The sequence below is a fragment of the Stegodyphus dumicola genome, chromosome 7 (genome assembly GCF_044657685.1).
Source record: "Stegodyphus dumicola isolate Sdum_Otavi_A_Nest chromosome 7, ASM4465768v1".
Lineage (NCBI taxonomy): Eukaryota > Metazoa > Arthropoda > Arachnida > Araneae > Eresidae > Stegodyphus > Stegodyphus dumicola.
In genome coordinates, this window is record NC_140774.1 from 112,456,783 (window position 1) to 112,471,983 (window position 15,201).

The 15,201-nt window shown below is 31.9% G+C and overlaps 1 protein-coding gene across 1 annotated transcript in view; it reads left to right on the forward strand.

The window, feature by feature from the left end:
• Nucleotides 1-308: 308 nt before the first annotated feature.
• LOC118205758 (flavin-containing monooxygenase 5-like) overlaps nt 309-15,201 on the forward strand; it is a 37,491-nt gene continuing 22,598 nt past the window's right edge. The window contains exon 1 of the mRNA XM_035378044.2: nt 309-975. Coding sequence (XP_035233935.1) covers nt 340-975 — 636 coding nt within the window. The 5' untranslated portion in view covers nt 309-339. The remainder of the gene's footprint in view (nt 976-15,201) is intronic.

Consider the following 15,201-nt stretch of genomic DNA (forward strand, 5'->3'; position numbering starts at 1 on the left):
AGAAGATGAGTTTTATTGCGTAGCGCCACAAAACTAAACAAATTTCTCGCACCTATCCAGCAATAAATATTTCTTGGGGCAACTATCCCTGATTTACAATTTTTGCGCAAGCGCTCCTTAATTTAAAATTGAAGCTAATTTGGTTGTAAACCTATTGCACACCTACGGTTATATATCTTAAGAAGTAACTCAAGAGAATAGTACAGCATCATACATTTTGACAGAAAATAAGTAAAAAGTACTTATGTAACAGTTTATGGTGGAAATGCATAGAAGAGTAAGATACATTTTATTTTGAGTCAGTTTAATACGTCTTTTTTTATTTTTAGGTTTAATACAATGGCAGCTAGGAAGAAACGTATCACAGTCATCGGTGGTTGGTTTGCAGGTTTCTGTTCAATTGTTATGCTCAAAGAGGAGGAACTGGAACCAGTTTGCTTTGAACAGGCGGATAATCCTGGTGGCACATGGTTTTATAGAGAAGAGTCCATTGATGGTCTTGGATCCCTGATGGCGAATACTGTCCTTAACACTAGCAAGGAAATGAGTGCAATTAGTAATTTTCCCCCACGCAAGGAATTTCATAACTATATGAGACCTCACGAGATGTACCAGTACTTTACTGAATACCACAGTCAATACGATTGCTTAAAACATGTGAAATTTAATATGATGGTTACTTCAGTCAAGCGCTGTGAAGATTATGATGAAACTGGAAGATGGGAGGTGACTGCAAAAAATACAGTAACAGGAGAAGAACTTTCTGATGTCTATGACGGTGTATTGGTTTGTGTAGGCCACATGAATCGGCCTGTAATTCCAAAATACCCGGGCCAAGAAAACTTTAAAGGAAAAATTATACACACACACAGCTTTAAAGAAGTAAATGAATTCAAAGGACAGACTATTTTGGTTGTAGGTATAGGTAGTTCTGCTGTAGATGCTGCTGTAGGAGTCAGCGATGTAGCCAAACAGGTAGGATTTTCAGTATTTGATTTTTAATATTTATTGCTTTTAATGACATAAATTTCGTTCGTTCGTTGAAAAGATGAAATATCTCGGTGTTATTATCGGTACGAAATTAAATTTATTGGATCATTTTAAGGATGTATAAAAAAGAACTGATGGTATTTTGAAATATTATCGCAACAGTTTTACTGCGGAAACTCTTGTAAAGAAGATATCTACCTTGTTGTTTATTTTTAAAGATGTAGTAATTCCAATTATCATGTATGGCACTGACGCATGGGGCTATAGGGCGGGGAACTTGTGAGAATTAAACAGAAATTAGATACAATACATAGAGGCTGGATGCTTGCGGCGACGCGGGCTTTTCGAACCGTTTCAAAAGCTTGTGTGCTTGCCGGTGTGCGGCCCCTCTCATATCAATATGGCTTTTTCTATAATAAATTTTTAATTAAAAAATATTTTACAATATTGGAAATCTCTAATATAGAATTAAAAAGTGATACCTTTGAACAATGCCTTGAATTGATTCCCCCTCCAGATAAATTTGGACTAAAATTATGATCGATTATTACGTACTGTAAATACTGATGGTTCGGGCCCAGGAGGAAATGTTGGTTGCGCATTTGTAGTGTATTATTACGGAACTGAGACTGACCACAAAAAAAATCTTATTAAATTTCATGAATACAGTGTACCAGGCTGAATTATATGCAATATTAGAAACTTCGACCTAGATTGAAAATAAATTATCTGGTGGTCAACGTGTTCACATATTTTCTGATGCACTATCGGCCTTGCAATCACTTTCTGCACTTGGGTTTGGCAATAAACTTACTGGGAATATTAAAATGAAATATAGAAATCTACGTACAAAATATAATATTAAGATACATTGGATTAAGGCACATGTAGGTTTCCATGGTAATGAGAGGGCTGACGTACTGGCAAAACAAGCCACACTTGGCAACTGTAAAAAAATTAAACTGCAGGGATCTAGGAGAACGACTATTGGAATTTTATAGAATAGTATATGAAAAATGGAAAAAATATTCAGATTCCTCGGATTATATGTGTACTGTACAGATTTATAAAGGAAGAAAGCGCTACACTGATATACATCTGAATCAGGTTTGGACGGTACATGGACGTTTTCCCATGTACTTTGAACAGATTTTCCCTGCAGGGAAACAATCTTTGTCGGCTATGTAGAGTAAGAGGTGAAAATGCTCACTTCGTTGAAATCTTTGGTCTGATTTCTAGTATTAGAGATAAAATGAAAATCGAATTTCCAAGAGATCTTAAGGATTATAGTAAAATGCTGCTTTACTCCAGGGAAATAATGAATATTATCAACGCACAGACATACTTGGCCGGAGTAAATGAGTGAATAATGTGTATTTGTTTAGTTTTCTTTATGTATGGTTTTATTACATATTCAACTGTTTATTCTTTTTTTTTTTTTTTTTTTTTTTTTTTTTTTTTTTCAGTTCGTTTTTATTTTATCGGGCTGGCCTCTAAAAAAAACTTTGTGGCTGAATCATCGGCCGCGGAAGCTGCTTTGCCTTTGTAGTAACATAAATTTCATCTTTCCGCTAGTTAACATCTTGCCAACGTAAAGAATCAGTACGTTAGTAATAGCTGTTGCTCCTTCCGTATGTTCAATAGTTTGGATCTTGGGAATTTTAAAAATTTAGGAAAAAACAGCAAATTTTAGTTTTCCATTTTCTAAAATTATAACAAGCAATTAAATGAAATTAATATATTAATTTAATTAAATTATTTTAGTTTAAAAAGGTAGAGAGTTTATTGGTTTCATATTTTTTTAATAAAATTAATGTAAAAACTTTCATAATCAAAGTTTAATAAAATGTATCCATTTAATTTTGAAAGCATTTTTCGGATAATGTAATTTTTACATAGAAAGTATGCTATGTAGTTTATCTACTCGATGTATCATATTCATCAGTATACACTGGTGTGCAAAAATTAAGGACGAAGTCGAAAAATTAGCATATCAGCTGAACGAAGAGGCAGAGCGGACAGAAAGACCAATCAGGAGATTAAGTAAGGTGATGTACGGTAGCATATGCGCAGATATGCAGGTAGATGTAATGGGGGAGTATCTGAGTAGTATAAAGCATGTTGTCGGTGTAAGATCAGTATTTTTGGCAAAGAGATTGCACGCCGTATAGCAGTTAAAATCACACCGAGTTGCTGCCTCAGCGAGAAATGGCGAATAATCAATCTGTTAGACGACATCTGAATACTTTTACCCGAGGTCGAATCATTGGGAAGTTGGAGGAAGGCCGCAGTGTGACAAGTGTGGCTGCAGAGTTCGGAATTGCATCACAGCATCGTTTCACGACTTTGGAGACAATTTCAAACTACAGGAACAGCTATCCGGGGGTTTAGTAGTGGTCGTCCACGAGGAACCACACCCGCAGATGACCGGTATATTGTCTTACACGCCAGAAGGAACAGGCGGCAGACAGTGGGAGAAATCGCTAGACACACGACACAGGCGACTGGACGACAGATATCGCGTTTTACCGTGGCCAGAAGACTGCACGGTGGTGGTATGTTTGCACGACGCCCAGTACGGTGTATACCTCTAACACCTGCCCATCGGAGAAGGCGTTCTCTGTGGTGCCGGGAACACCGGAATTGGAGAGACAATGAATGGGGACGAGTACTCTTTACAGATGAGAGCAGATTCAGTCTGAGTAGCGATTCTCATCGCATACTCATCTGGAGAGAGCGGGGAAGCCGCAATCATCCCTCGAACATCATTGAAAGGGACAGGTATGGAGGTGGCGGTGTTCTCGTTTGGGGAGGCATCATGCTCGGTAGTCGTACAGACCTTCACATCTTCGACGCAGGTTCAATCAACGGGACCCGTTATTGTAACGAGATTCTTCTTCCATATGTGCGTCTTTTAGAGACGCTATGGGTCCGCAGTTCCTTTTCATGCACGACAATGCACCATGTCATCGCACAGTAGCTGCCGAACAGCTCTTAGAGAGTGAGGATATTGAACGTATGGATTGGCCGGCAGGATCTCCGGATCTCAATCCCATCGAGCATGTATGGGATTTTCTAGGCAGACTCTTGACAGCTCCTACCTTACCACCAGTAACGATTCCGGAGCTTCGATTGGCGCTGCAAGACGAATGGGCAGCAATGCCTCAACAACTCATTGACACCCTCATTCTCAGCATGGGCAGACGCTGTGAAACCTGCCTAGCAGTCAGGGGAGATCATATCCCCTATTAAAGACCGGATGGTTCTTGCTGGACACCCATCACAGGGATGTTTCGGCCTTCAATCGTATTGCGCTCCATGCTACTTTTTCAATAAAGCTTCTTTTTATCCCTCTGATTTCTCTTTTAGTAAGTGTTGCTTACATTACTCATGTCCTTACGTATTGATGATCTTACGGTATTAAATGTGTTGATTTGGAAAGCTTTTGTACAAAGTTATATTGAAAAAACCGTCTCGTCCTTAATTTTTGCACACCAGTGTATACCGCAATGTATCATGTATTTAGAAAATAGTTTTTATTTTAAAATGTCAAATACCGAAGAAAACAGAAAATCTTGCTTCCATTTATATAAGAAATTAAGCAGTTAAAATGATGTCTTTTTAAATGAATTGCATTTTAATTCTTAACTAATTTGAAAGCATTGAGGATGCATATTACCTTTTCTACGAAAAACAAATTATATAGATATTAACAATATGGATATCCTGTTATAATATATAGCGTATAAAGTGAATTGAAATCATTAGTACAATGCCTAATAGTAGCTATAATAGTGATACAGTGAACTGTTTAGTTATATGGTGTTATTGTGATATTTGAACACGCTGTAATCCGCAAGCGTTTAACATGTGCTTTTTGAAACACGTGCTTTTAACAAATGTTGATAACAAGCAACAGTTTGAATAAGAGAACTAAAAGATATAACAGATACATATCGATACCGTCTGAACTAATTCAGCAGTTTGTTAAGTTGTTTGTTCAGCAATTTGTTAAGTTGTTTGTTTGTACATATTTTCTGAATGGAGTGCTGTAATCAGCAGATTCAAGGCAATGCAAACTGTTCAAAGGTTTTTAACATTTTTATAATCTGTTCCCAGGATAAAAATTCTAGAATAAAAATCAATGAATTAAACTCACTTGTTGTTAATATTCCTCTTTTTCGCAAAATTATATCAAATCAAGAACTTTTAATAATTTCTATTAAGTACATGAGATATTCTCGAAATTTTGTAGCTAATTTTATTTACAATATTCCTTTCCTTATTATTTAATGTGTTAATTAATCCAGATTTAATATTACGAATAATTTTGCTTATCTGTGATCAAATCATAGTTTGCTCTTATTGTATTTTTGCACGTAGTTTTAAAACATTTATGAAAATTTTAATGCCTTGTTTTTAGTGTCACTGGATGTCAATGAATATTTTTATATGTACATTATCCTTTTCCCGTGGGCTCGAAAAACAGTTGTATACCTTCACTGGGGGCTCTTGGCTAAGTGGTTATGGAAAGGGGGTAAATTATCGACTCGAGCCCTTAACGAGTGCGTGATTAGGGTTCTTTTGTCGGCAGGCAGGCAAACGCTCAGGATTTCCTTTCAATCTAGTTCCAACGCTCAAGGCGTTAGAATGCGGGATGTACTCTAATCGCTTTCACACTGCAGGTAGATGAATACAGTTTTCCCAAGAAAAAAAAAAGTATTATTTTACCTTTAAATGAAATGTATGCTATAACTAGAAATTTTGTTCAAGAAGCGTTCCATTTTACGATTAAAATAGTTTTTTAAACTTGCACCTATATTATGTACTAAAAAACTAGCGAAATATTCACTTGTCATCGTATTAATAACAAGTGAATTCGTACTGATCTTGATTTCAAACATTTCCTTCAAACAATATATGCATTTTCATTTTTAATAGTATTATTATTCTGATATTGAAGAGCAAATTCAATAGAGTTTATTTATTACAAGTGCCATTTAAGAAGCATTTTCGGATTCCAAAATGAGTGTTAGTACTTTTACACCTCTGGTAATATTCATTCCTGGAAAAATAGAATTTGCTCACTGCGTTTGCACTGCACAAAATAATTTTTATTGAACACTAAGAAAAATTTACAATGCATGAGTCAAGAAGTTTATTTATTTATTTTTTCTTTCCATGTGGCATTGAAAATAGCTGTCCCAGAGTTGATATGCCTTTACATCAGGGATATAAGATGTTTATTTAATCGCTTCATAGTTTTTGGTTCAAGAAAGAAATGCAGATGCAAACCCTGGAGCTTTAGAAAATAAAATCTTTGTTGAGTTTTAATGTATTCAAAAATTTAGTTTTATCACTTAGAGATATAAGATACTACTTTTACCTTAGAATAGAAAGGGAACAGTTGTTCGATGATTCATACTGCTACTCCATTTTTTCTTTGAATGCAAAATTGCATGTACAGGAACGCATTGAAATTTCAAAATGTAAACATCTTTGTCGAATGGCGAAATATTTCTTCAGTTTTTTATGATCTACATTTTCAAAATGCTAAAATCGCCTTCGAGCACTGTAAAAAAAATCTGTAAGGTTAACCATGAGAAAACTCATGGAAACTGGGATGCCATGGGTTATTTGAGTAACAGAAACAGGTGTTTTCTTTGTAACATTACAAGAGTTTTGCCTGTAATGGTTACAGATCTTTTTCTTGTAATATCACAGCATATAGTTATGTAAGTAAAACATATTTTTCTCATGTAAATTCCCAAACGATATATCTGTAATGGTTACAGATTATTTGCGTGTAATATTACAGCAAATAATTATGTAAAAAGAACATGTTTTTCTCATGTAAAATCTCAACAGATATATCTGTAACCGTTACAGGTTATTTGCTTGTATTATTATAGCAAGTTATTATGTGAGTAGAAGATACTTTTCTTACGTAAAATTCCAATGGTTGTATCTGTAAAGGTTTCAGATTATTTCCTTCTAATATCCCATTAAGTATTTATGTGTGTAGAATATATTTTTCATAGATAATACTAAAGGATATATCTATAAAAGTAATAGATTTTTTTTGTCTAAAATGATGCTTATTATAATAAAATATATTGAAATCAAGATGTTTTGAGTAAAACAATTTCTGCATGTGTATATCATTATACAGATATATGCAAGTGAAGCATAATAGTTTGGCTTTTTAAATTAGTCAATTTGACCTCAGAATAGCATTAATTTAAAAGATGTGCTCTCAACAGCAATGTTCTTTTTTCAAAAAGTAACATTAGTCTGTTGCAGAGCATTTTTGTTTTACGAAGAGAAACTTATGTCTGATATTATTGAAAGGCCTTTCATATTATCATTTTGATTAATTTAAAAGTTCAAATTGATATGCTACTCCTTATATTTGCCCTGTAAAATAGCTGAAAAAATAGTATGTTTTATTTGCATGTTTTAGTGTCAGTTAAAAGATATGTTCTAGAACTTTCTTTTTAGTAATTTTAGCTAAAATAGACACATGTTGCTTTAGATTTAACTTATATGAGTAAACGTGTTGCATGTTGATATGATCATATTATTACAGTAAAAGACATTTTGTGAAATATTTCTATCAAGAACTCAGAACAGCTGTTCTTCATATTTCAAAAATATATTCTCTCCTTCTAAAAAATGACATTTTCAGTAAATTAAAGAATTCAACATAGCAATGAACTTAATTTTGTTACTACAAGGAATTCAAATTTTTGTTCATACGCTTGAATTACAACGCCTAACTAATTTTTTTATTCTTATCTGCACTCAGTGTTTGTCACTCTGCTATTGTTTGAAATAATGCATAACTTTTTTACTTACCTTCAAATAATTTCCTTTGAATTAACAGATAGAAGTCTTTCATTAATAACCTAATGTCATGCTTTTTGAATAAGCATAAAACTTTGCCAACTGACCTTAATTTTTAAAGCCCTGTTTCCCTTAAAATTCTTAATACAATTATGCCTTTAAGAAATTTATTTCTAAAATTAATACTTCAGTTTAACTTAAAATTTAATGCATTTTAATTTTACCTATAATTTTTTACAAACATAATATGTAATAAATCTAAGCTTAATATTTACCATTTCGAAAGTGATACTAAAAAGTATTCCTAGTTATTATAAATTTCGAGATTCGCATACAAAATTGTGAAATAAACATGAGACAACAGAAAACAAACTTTATGCTCTCTCTATATTACAGCATGTTAATTAAGAAGTTTATTGAATTTATAGTTTTATTGTGAAACACCATGAAGCAAATGATATGCTAATTAAAATACAGAAGTAAAAATAATTTATTACTTAATTCATAACCTTTACATAAAACTTGAAAAAAAGAATTAATTAAAAAATAACATAATATAATTTAATAAACATTTCATAAAAATTCGTTTCGACTGCTTGGAAAAAATGAATGGTTTTTCTCCTCTTTGTAAACCATGTCTCCTAAATAAAGAAAAAAACATTTCTTTTAAAATCATAATCATGCTCTTAAAAAGCTTATAAAAATTATTTTAATAGATGTTTTAAACATGTGCTTATATAACACTTTTAATCATATTTCTTTATAATATCTTAATTAATTAAGAACAGCTTAAATTCTTTAAAAAATTGGATTACAGTGAACCGTCTCATTACGACAAGCTACCTCAGTCAATCACTTTTTAAATTTAACCAGCATTCCTCATAAAATAACTAATTAGTAAACATAACTTTTCTAGGATGCCCACTATCATTTAAAGATCAAAATTTTCAGGAATCACGTATAGCTAGCATAGAGAAGGTTCATTGTACAAAAACAGCCAATATTCAAATATTTTCATAAATGAAGCCACCATAGTTATTAAATATAATATACAGTATACTTATATTCAGAATTCAGAACTTAATAAATTTCTCGAACTGTTTTAGCATTCGAAAAATATTATATTTATTACCTTAAATTTCTAAAACAATATTACATATTCTTCCAAAGGAATCACTGGGACTCGGACAACATTTTCCCCCTAGCTTTCTTTTAGCACAGGATTCTGAATATGTTTTAAAGATTTAGGTAATGTTTGTTTTCCTTAAGGCGGTCACAAAACAAGTTACCCTAAATGTTTTGTCCGCATAGTGGTCATTTTCATCTTACTAACTGATTTTCTAGTGGATTTTGGGTGCATGGCCTATCATTGATGAAACAATAATAGTGAACAGCTTCAAGAAAATGGGGATATCTTATGCTCTTGATGCCATATTCCCACTTATTTTTACTAATTTTATCTTCCGAAAATTAAGAGGGAAAAATTAAACGAATAATTTAATTTCCAAAGGACACAGTCACAGTAGGAATATAACAAATGGAAAGTAATCATGGATAAACTACTACTATCACAATATTATTTATTTAAAAGAAACCTCTATTTCAATAAGAATACACATAATTACAACATCTAATAAGTTATCTCATTTCTTCTTTATAATTTGAACTTCTGTCATTCTCATTGTTGTTCTTGCAAATCCTTAGGCCTCAGATCTTACATAAATAATTAGAGAAGGTTGTGGTCCGATGCTTGCTAGGGTGAACATTCAGCTGATATGGCAAAATTGCACAGTGAATGGCAGTTGGTATTTGCTTTCACTATCATAGATCATTGTTTGTATTAGGCTGACATAATATTCAACAGTTAGAAGAGAAAGATTCAACGGGACCTTAAGTGTGCAAAAGTTTGCCTTTGTTAGTATGACGAAAACAATCATTATGTTGATAAATCCATTTTAAAATCTTGGGATATTCATTTTCTGAATGCATTAAAAGGGGGGAAATTATGTAAATATTTTTTTAATTTTCAGAATCTGGTTCTAAAGCTGGGTGGGGTGGAATATGCAACGCAATACGGTAATTCTGAAGATCATTGCTCGTGACAGTACAAACTAAACGGTGATAACTTGCATGCTGTAGAAGAAGACACAAATTGCAGTTCCAAATGCATTAAATGCTTTGAGGTCTAGGGAGTAGCAGTGGGCAATACTAAGAGTGAAATTCAAGGTATAGGGAAGTAGGAATGAAAATTACTTTTATCAGATAACTTAAATGGTTATGTTACTAAGCGTTCTTATTGGAATGTAGGTTTCTTTTAAATAATAATACTATGATAGTTACCAGTAGTTCATTCATGAATATTTTTGATTGGTTATGATCTTATTGTAATCACATTCTTCAAAATTAAATTGATTGCTTAATTTCCCCCTTGATTTTCATACTATAATATTAGTAAAACGGAAGAAAAAAGTCTGCAAGTAAACATAACTCCTCTTTCTCCCTCTCTCTCTCTATATATATAGGTATGTATCTTCGTGTGCAACTAAGCAAACCAAATGTGACTTTTTCTTCTTTAAAAATATTGTGTAAATAAATAGAATTAAGTTCATTTCAAAGACTTATGACACATGAAATATACATGATCAAAATAAATTAGAAAATTAAGTTCAAATAAATTTTAAGCTAAATTACGTGTTGCAATGTAAGTTGCAATAATTCAGTTGTAATAATTAATACTAACAAAACCAAACATCATATTCCCATTCTGCAAAGTATAAAAATTCTTCTGCAAAACTGAAAAAATGACCAACACTTTGGCTTATTTGATAACTTTCAAATTCACTCCTTTGTTTGCATTTAGAATTTATAACTTTAATTTTCCACAGAAATTTGTTTTTGATTTTAAAAAATTTCACTGGCATAATTTCATTCACTTCAGCATATATTAATAGATGCAGAAAGTTTTTGTACCTTACATAATTTTAAATCTTGTATAAACTAACGTAATTAATAACAAAATCAAAACATAGATCAGAAACAGCATAAAATTTAATTAATAATTACTACTAGTGTCACACAAAATGCTATGAAATTAATTAATAAAATAAGAATGAGATAAAATATATAGAATTAATATTCCACATGTGTGAAGTTTGGAAGTTTTACGTTAAATATTTTTTTTAATTAAGTATTTTTAAAAATGACCCCTTAAATCATGGGACCTTTCGTAATTAGAACTTGCAAATCCACTTCGCTAGTCTTTCATAACATTGTTTTTCTTTTATTAACAAGAAATATTGCATTCAGTTATTTAATTTAAGATATCAAAAATAATGCTACTGAAAGGCATGAATATTTACTTAAATTTGAAATTAATTTGGTTGACTTAAAATAATATTTAAAAAAATAAATCTTCATATATACGTCTAAAAAAATTACCTTATTAATTTTCTTTTATTTGAACGATATCTGAATTCTGCCTTAGTTTGGACTAGTAAATCATTGGGCAATTAAATGCCAAGCTATAAGAGAACTAATGTAGTTTACAAATGCACTGAATTTTATTTCCGGTATTAACTTTCAAAGAAAGTAAAATTTTCTGCATATTTGCATCATTTGGATTGATAGAATATGGCAAAGCATGCAAAGGCTATCAGCCTAAAGGGAAGTATATATTCATGGGCGGTTTTGTAAGGAAAAGTAGTTTGCATTTCCATTTATTCATGTGTGTATATATATATATATTTACATTGTTAATGCTAAAATCATTGCTTCATTAAAAATTCATTATTATTTTATTTTTAATACAACATTCAGATACAGAATTGTTTTAAATTCCAATAAACAATAATAATTTATTTTTAAGAAAACTTCCTTTATGATTTATATATTATATTACATGAATAAGAGAAACATTTGTCAAGAAATGTATTAAACTTGTATTAGCAGATTCATGCTATCCTAGTAACAAGACTATCATACTTCAAAACTGTATTAAAACTGGGCAAAATAAAATCAACATAAATTCTACATTAAATGTTTAAAAACTTATAAGTATGCAATGGTAGTTATATATACAATATAATATATGTTGTCATTTATAAAATATTAATGAAATGATATTTTTGGAAATAATGCACAAAATTTTAGTTTTGTTTTATAATTAGTTTAACGAATTGTTAGAAAAATATTTTAGGTCATTTCAATTTTTCCCCTGTTGATATTGGTATATTAAAATATATGGAATAATTAAGTTGCATCTAGTTAGTAAAACAAAACATTACGAAAAGTATGATACGGCAAATTTTTAATCAATATAATTACTTCATTTTGGAGTTATAATATTTTCGTAAGAAATTAATACCACTGAAAAAAATATTATTACACTAAAGGAATAAACGAGATTCTCGACCGCGTTGTTCAAGTTTTTGTAATTTTACTTCATAACACACTCGTACATAAACATATTAGACTGAATTATAAACCAGGTATAACTAATTAGATAATCCTAGAAAAAGAATAAACTAAACCTAGTAAGCAAAAAAATATATACATTACATTCAGAATTCTAAGTGTTTATATAAACGTTTCTCGCAAGGCCTGCCGGGAAAAAGATGTCAAACGTTCTTTGGTCAGACGATTGGAAAAGAACGCTAAAATGATTAGTTTTGTTTTCAACAACCACATTACCATTTCAATTATATACCACAAACAGTGATTAAATTTTGGAATAATTAGTTTTAAATAATAATACGGGCAATTTAAGGCGTAATTTATCGGATGCACAATGACAAAATACTACTATTAGATCTGCATTTGGAATAAATATTTTGCACTCTTTCACCTCATTAGACATTACGAACACTGATATTAATTAATCGCAAAGCTTAAACGTTTAAATACTTACTCACTACATATAACAGAGCAAAGTGCATGAAAATAATCTGCATAAAATGAACAAAAAATATTTCAAGTAGTAATTGTAAACATTTTCTTACTTACCTGCGCTATACAACCAACATGCATTCAGCCATGTTTTTTTCTGCAACTAGCTTTCAAACACTTTTCTCCTGATTGGCTAATTTCCAGTCAGTCACGTGATTCTTCCGCGCGGCTACTGAAGCATTATCTGTAATGTTACAAGCAAATCAGCTGTTAGCGCTACAGTTTGCTTTCAACCTGTTACCATTACAGGGAATTCTTCTGTAACTTTTTGATTTCTGTAACTTTACAAAACTTTTGCCTGTAAAGAGCGAACTTTTTTTTTACCGTGAGGTATCAAACTGTTATGCGAAATTTTCAGATCTCAAGCTATTTACTGTTGCTTTCTATGGAAGTAATGAAGCTGGGGATGAAGATTCGTACTGAGTTAATGAATATTAATGAAGATTCGCACTGAGAATTAAATTCAGGGAACTAAAATGTAGTACACATCTGAATTCCTGTATACATGCTTAGTATTCCAATATCTTGTTTGATTCCCTCCAAAACACGATTCTCAAGTAAAATTAATTACTTTCTGAACACTACAAGTTACTAAGAGGTTAAGGCCGTTGAATGCTGGTAGTTAGACATAGGTTCGACGTCAGTCGATCGAGCTAGCCGCATGGTTGGTTTTCGTTGTGTTCCCCATGTGAAACGTGAATAAGAGCCAATTTCTCCACGAAGGCATGCTTTCCTTTCGTGTGCTTTCCCATATTCAATTAACTGAACTAACGTATCTAATTTCTGAACAAATTGATACAGATATGACATTATAGACGCAAATCATATAACAAAGGATAAATTAATAAGTTTTGAAACTTTTTTTTAATTTTGAATTAGAAAATGTTCCATAATTACCTTTCTTATTTCGAATATAATTTTATTTTTTTTTGTCGAATTAAATAAAGTGTTATCTACCTAAGCAAAAGGAGCTTTCGTGGAGGGCGTTCAAAGGAAATTGGATGATATACCCTTTACATTTGGGAGAGAATAAGAAACGGTCATGCAGTCAATCCGTTCTTTGGAATTTGAATCGAGGTCAAATTATCAGAGTTAAAGAAATATTATTCGCTCAGCCGCTAGTTATCATTTAGAACATAACAAACCAAAATTTCACTCAAGTAAGCGGTAGTCGTGGAATGCATGTCATTTAGAAATAACAATAAAATTACTTTTCATTACCTGAAACATTTATATTACTACACTGCCAAATTGGAATAGCATACAAAATCGGAATAAAGTGATAAAAACACTTATGAAAAGAATGAAACGAAGACAGTTTCAAATTCGAATTGAAATCAAATTAAAAAGAATTTAATTAGAAATAACTGAAAAAATTATGCAATTTTAAATACATTCAAGGTTTTAAAATAATTTCGGAAGAATTTTAGCAGCCGAGCTTCCGAAAATAAAATTTCTTTGATATTTGACCTCCAAGCCGTATTTGTACAGGAAGAAACCTGTAAACGCAAATGCAGGAGAATCGAAGTAACAAGCTGTTCTTTTTATTTTCTCCTCTCAACAAAATATTTCCTGGAAGATACAGAATTTGCAAATAAGCCATGTGTGTTTAAAACACGGACAATTTTCCCTAATCCATTAGCGGAATCCTACAAAAGAACGCACTCTCCCGGGTGTCATAAAATTGTCATCAAGCCTCAAGCGCTAGAATTCCTACCCCTGCCACCAACGGCAAACAGTCCCGAGCCCCCAGTTGCTGTATCCTTAGTACGGGACACATATGTCCGAGCCCCCGGAAAAAGGTTATGTTAGGTTTTTTGGATACAGCAGAGCACACAATGGTTTTCTGCCTAAGGAAAGGAGTGCATTTGTGGAGGAAGTTTTAAGGGAATATGGTTCGTGTTTGCGTTTAATATGATAAAATACAACGAAAACCGTCCCTGTAGTAAGCCAGTTCACCTGGGTTCAAGCCTGGCTTACGACGTACTGTCTTTCAGTAGTCTTATCCACTCAGTCACTGGTAGAACTTAACCATACGTCTTATAAAGAGTGCTCAATGAGTGGATAAGCTGTATGAAGATTTGTTTACAACACATTTTTATTAAATTTAATTTCTTTAATTATCTCTTTGCTTAAACATATGCAAAATATCAATAACTATATCATCTTGCTGTATGACTAATTCCGACATCATAATCTCAAATTTAGGATAAGATTATTTTTTAAAGATCAATTACTTCAATGCAATGAATTACTTCACTGGATTATAGAAGACCCTTTCCTCATCCGTCCTCCGATTTGGTGAAATTTTCTGAAGCTTACTTCTCAGACTGTCCTGTCTTTAACTAATGGTGCATAAATAGTCTAGCTTCTCCATGCATCAAATTCTAGCTGATTTGTTGTGTGCAAATCGATAAGCAT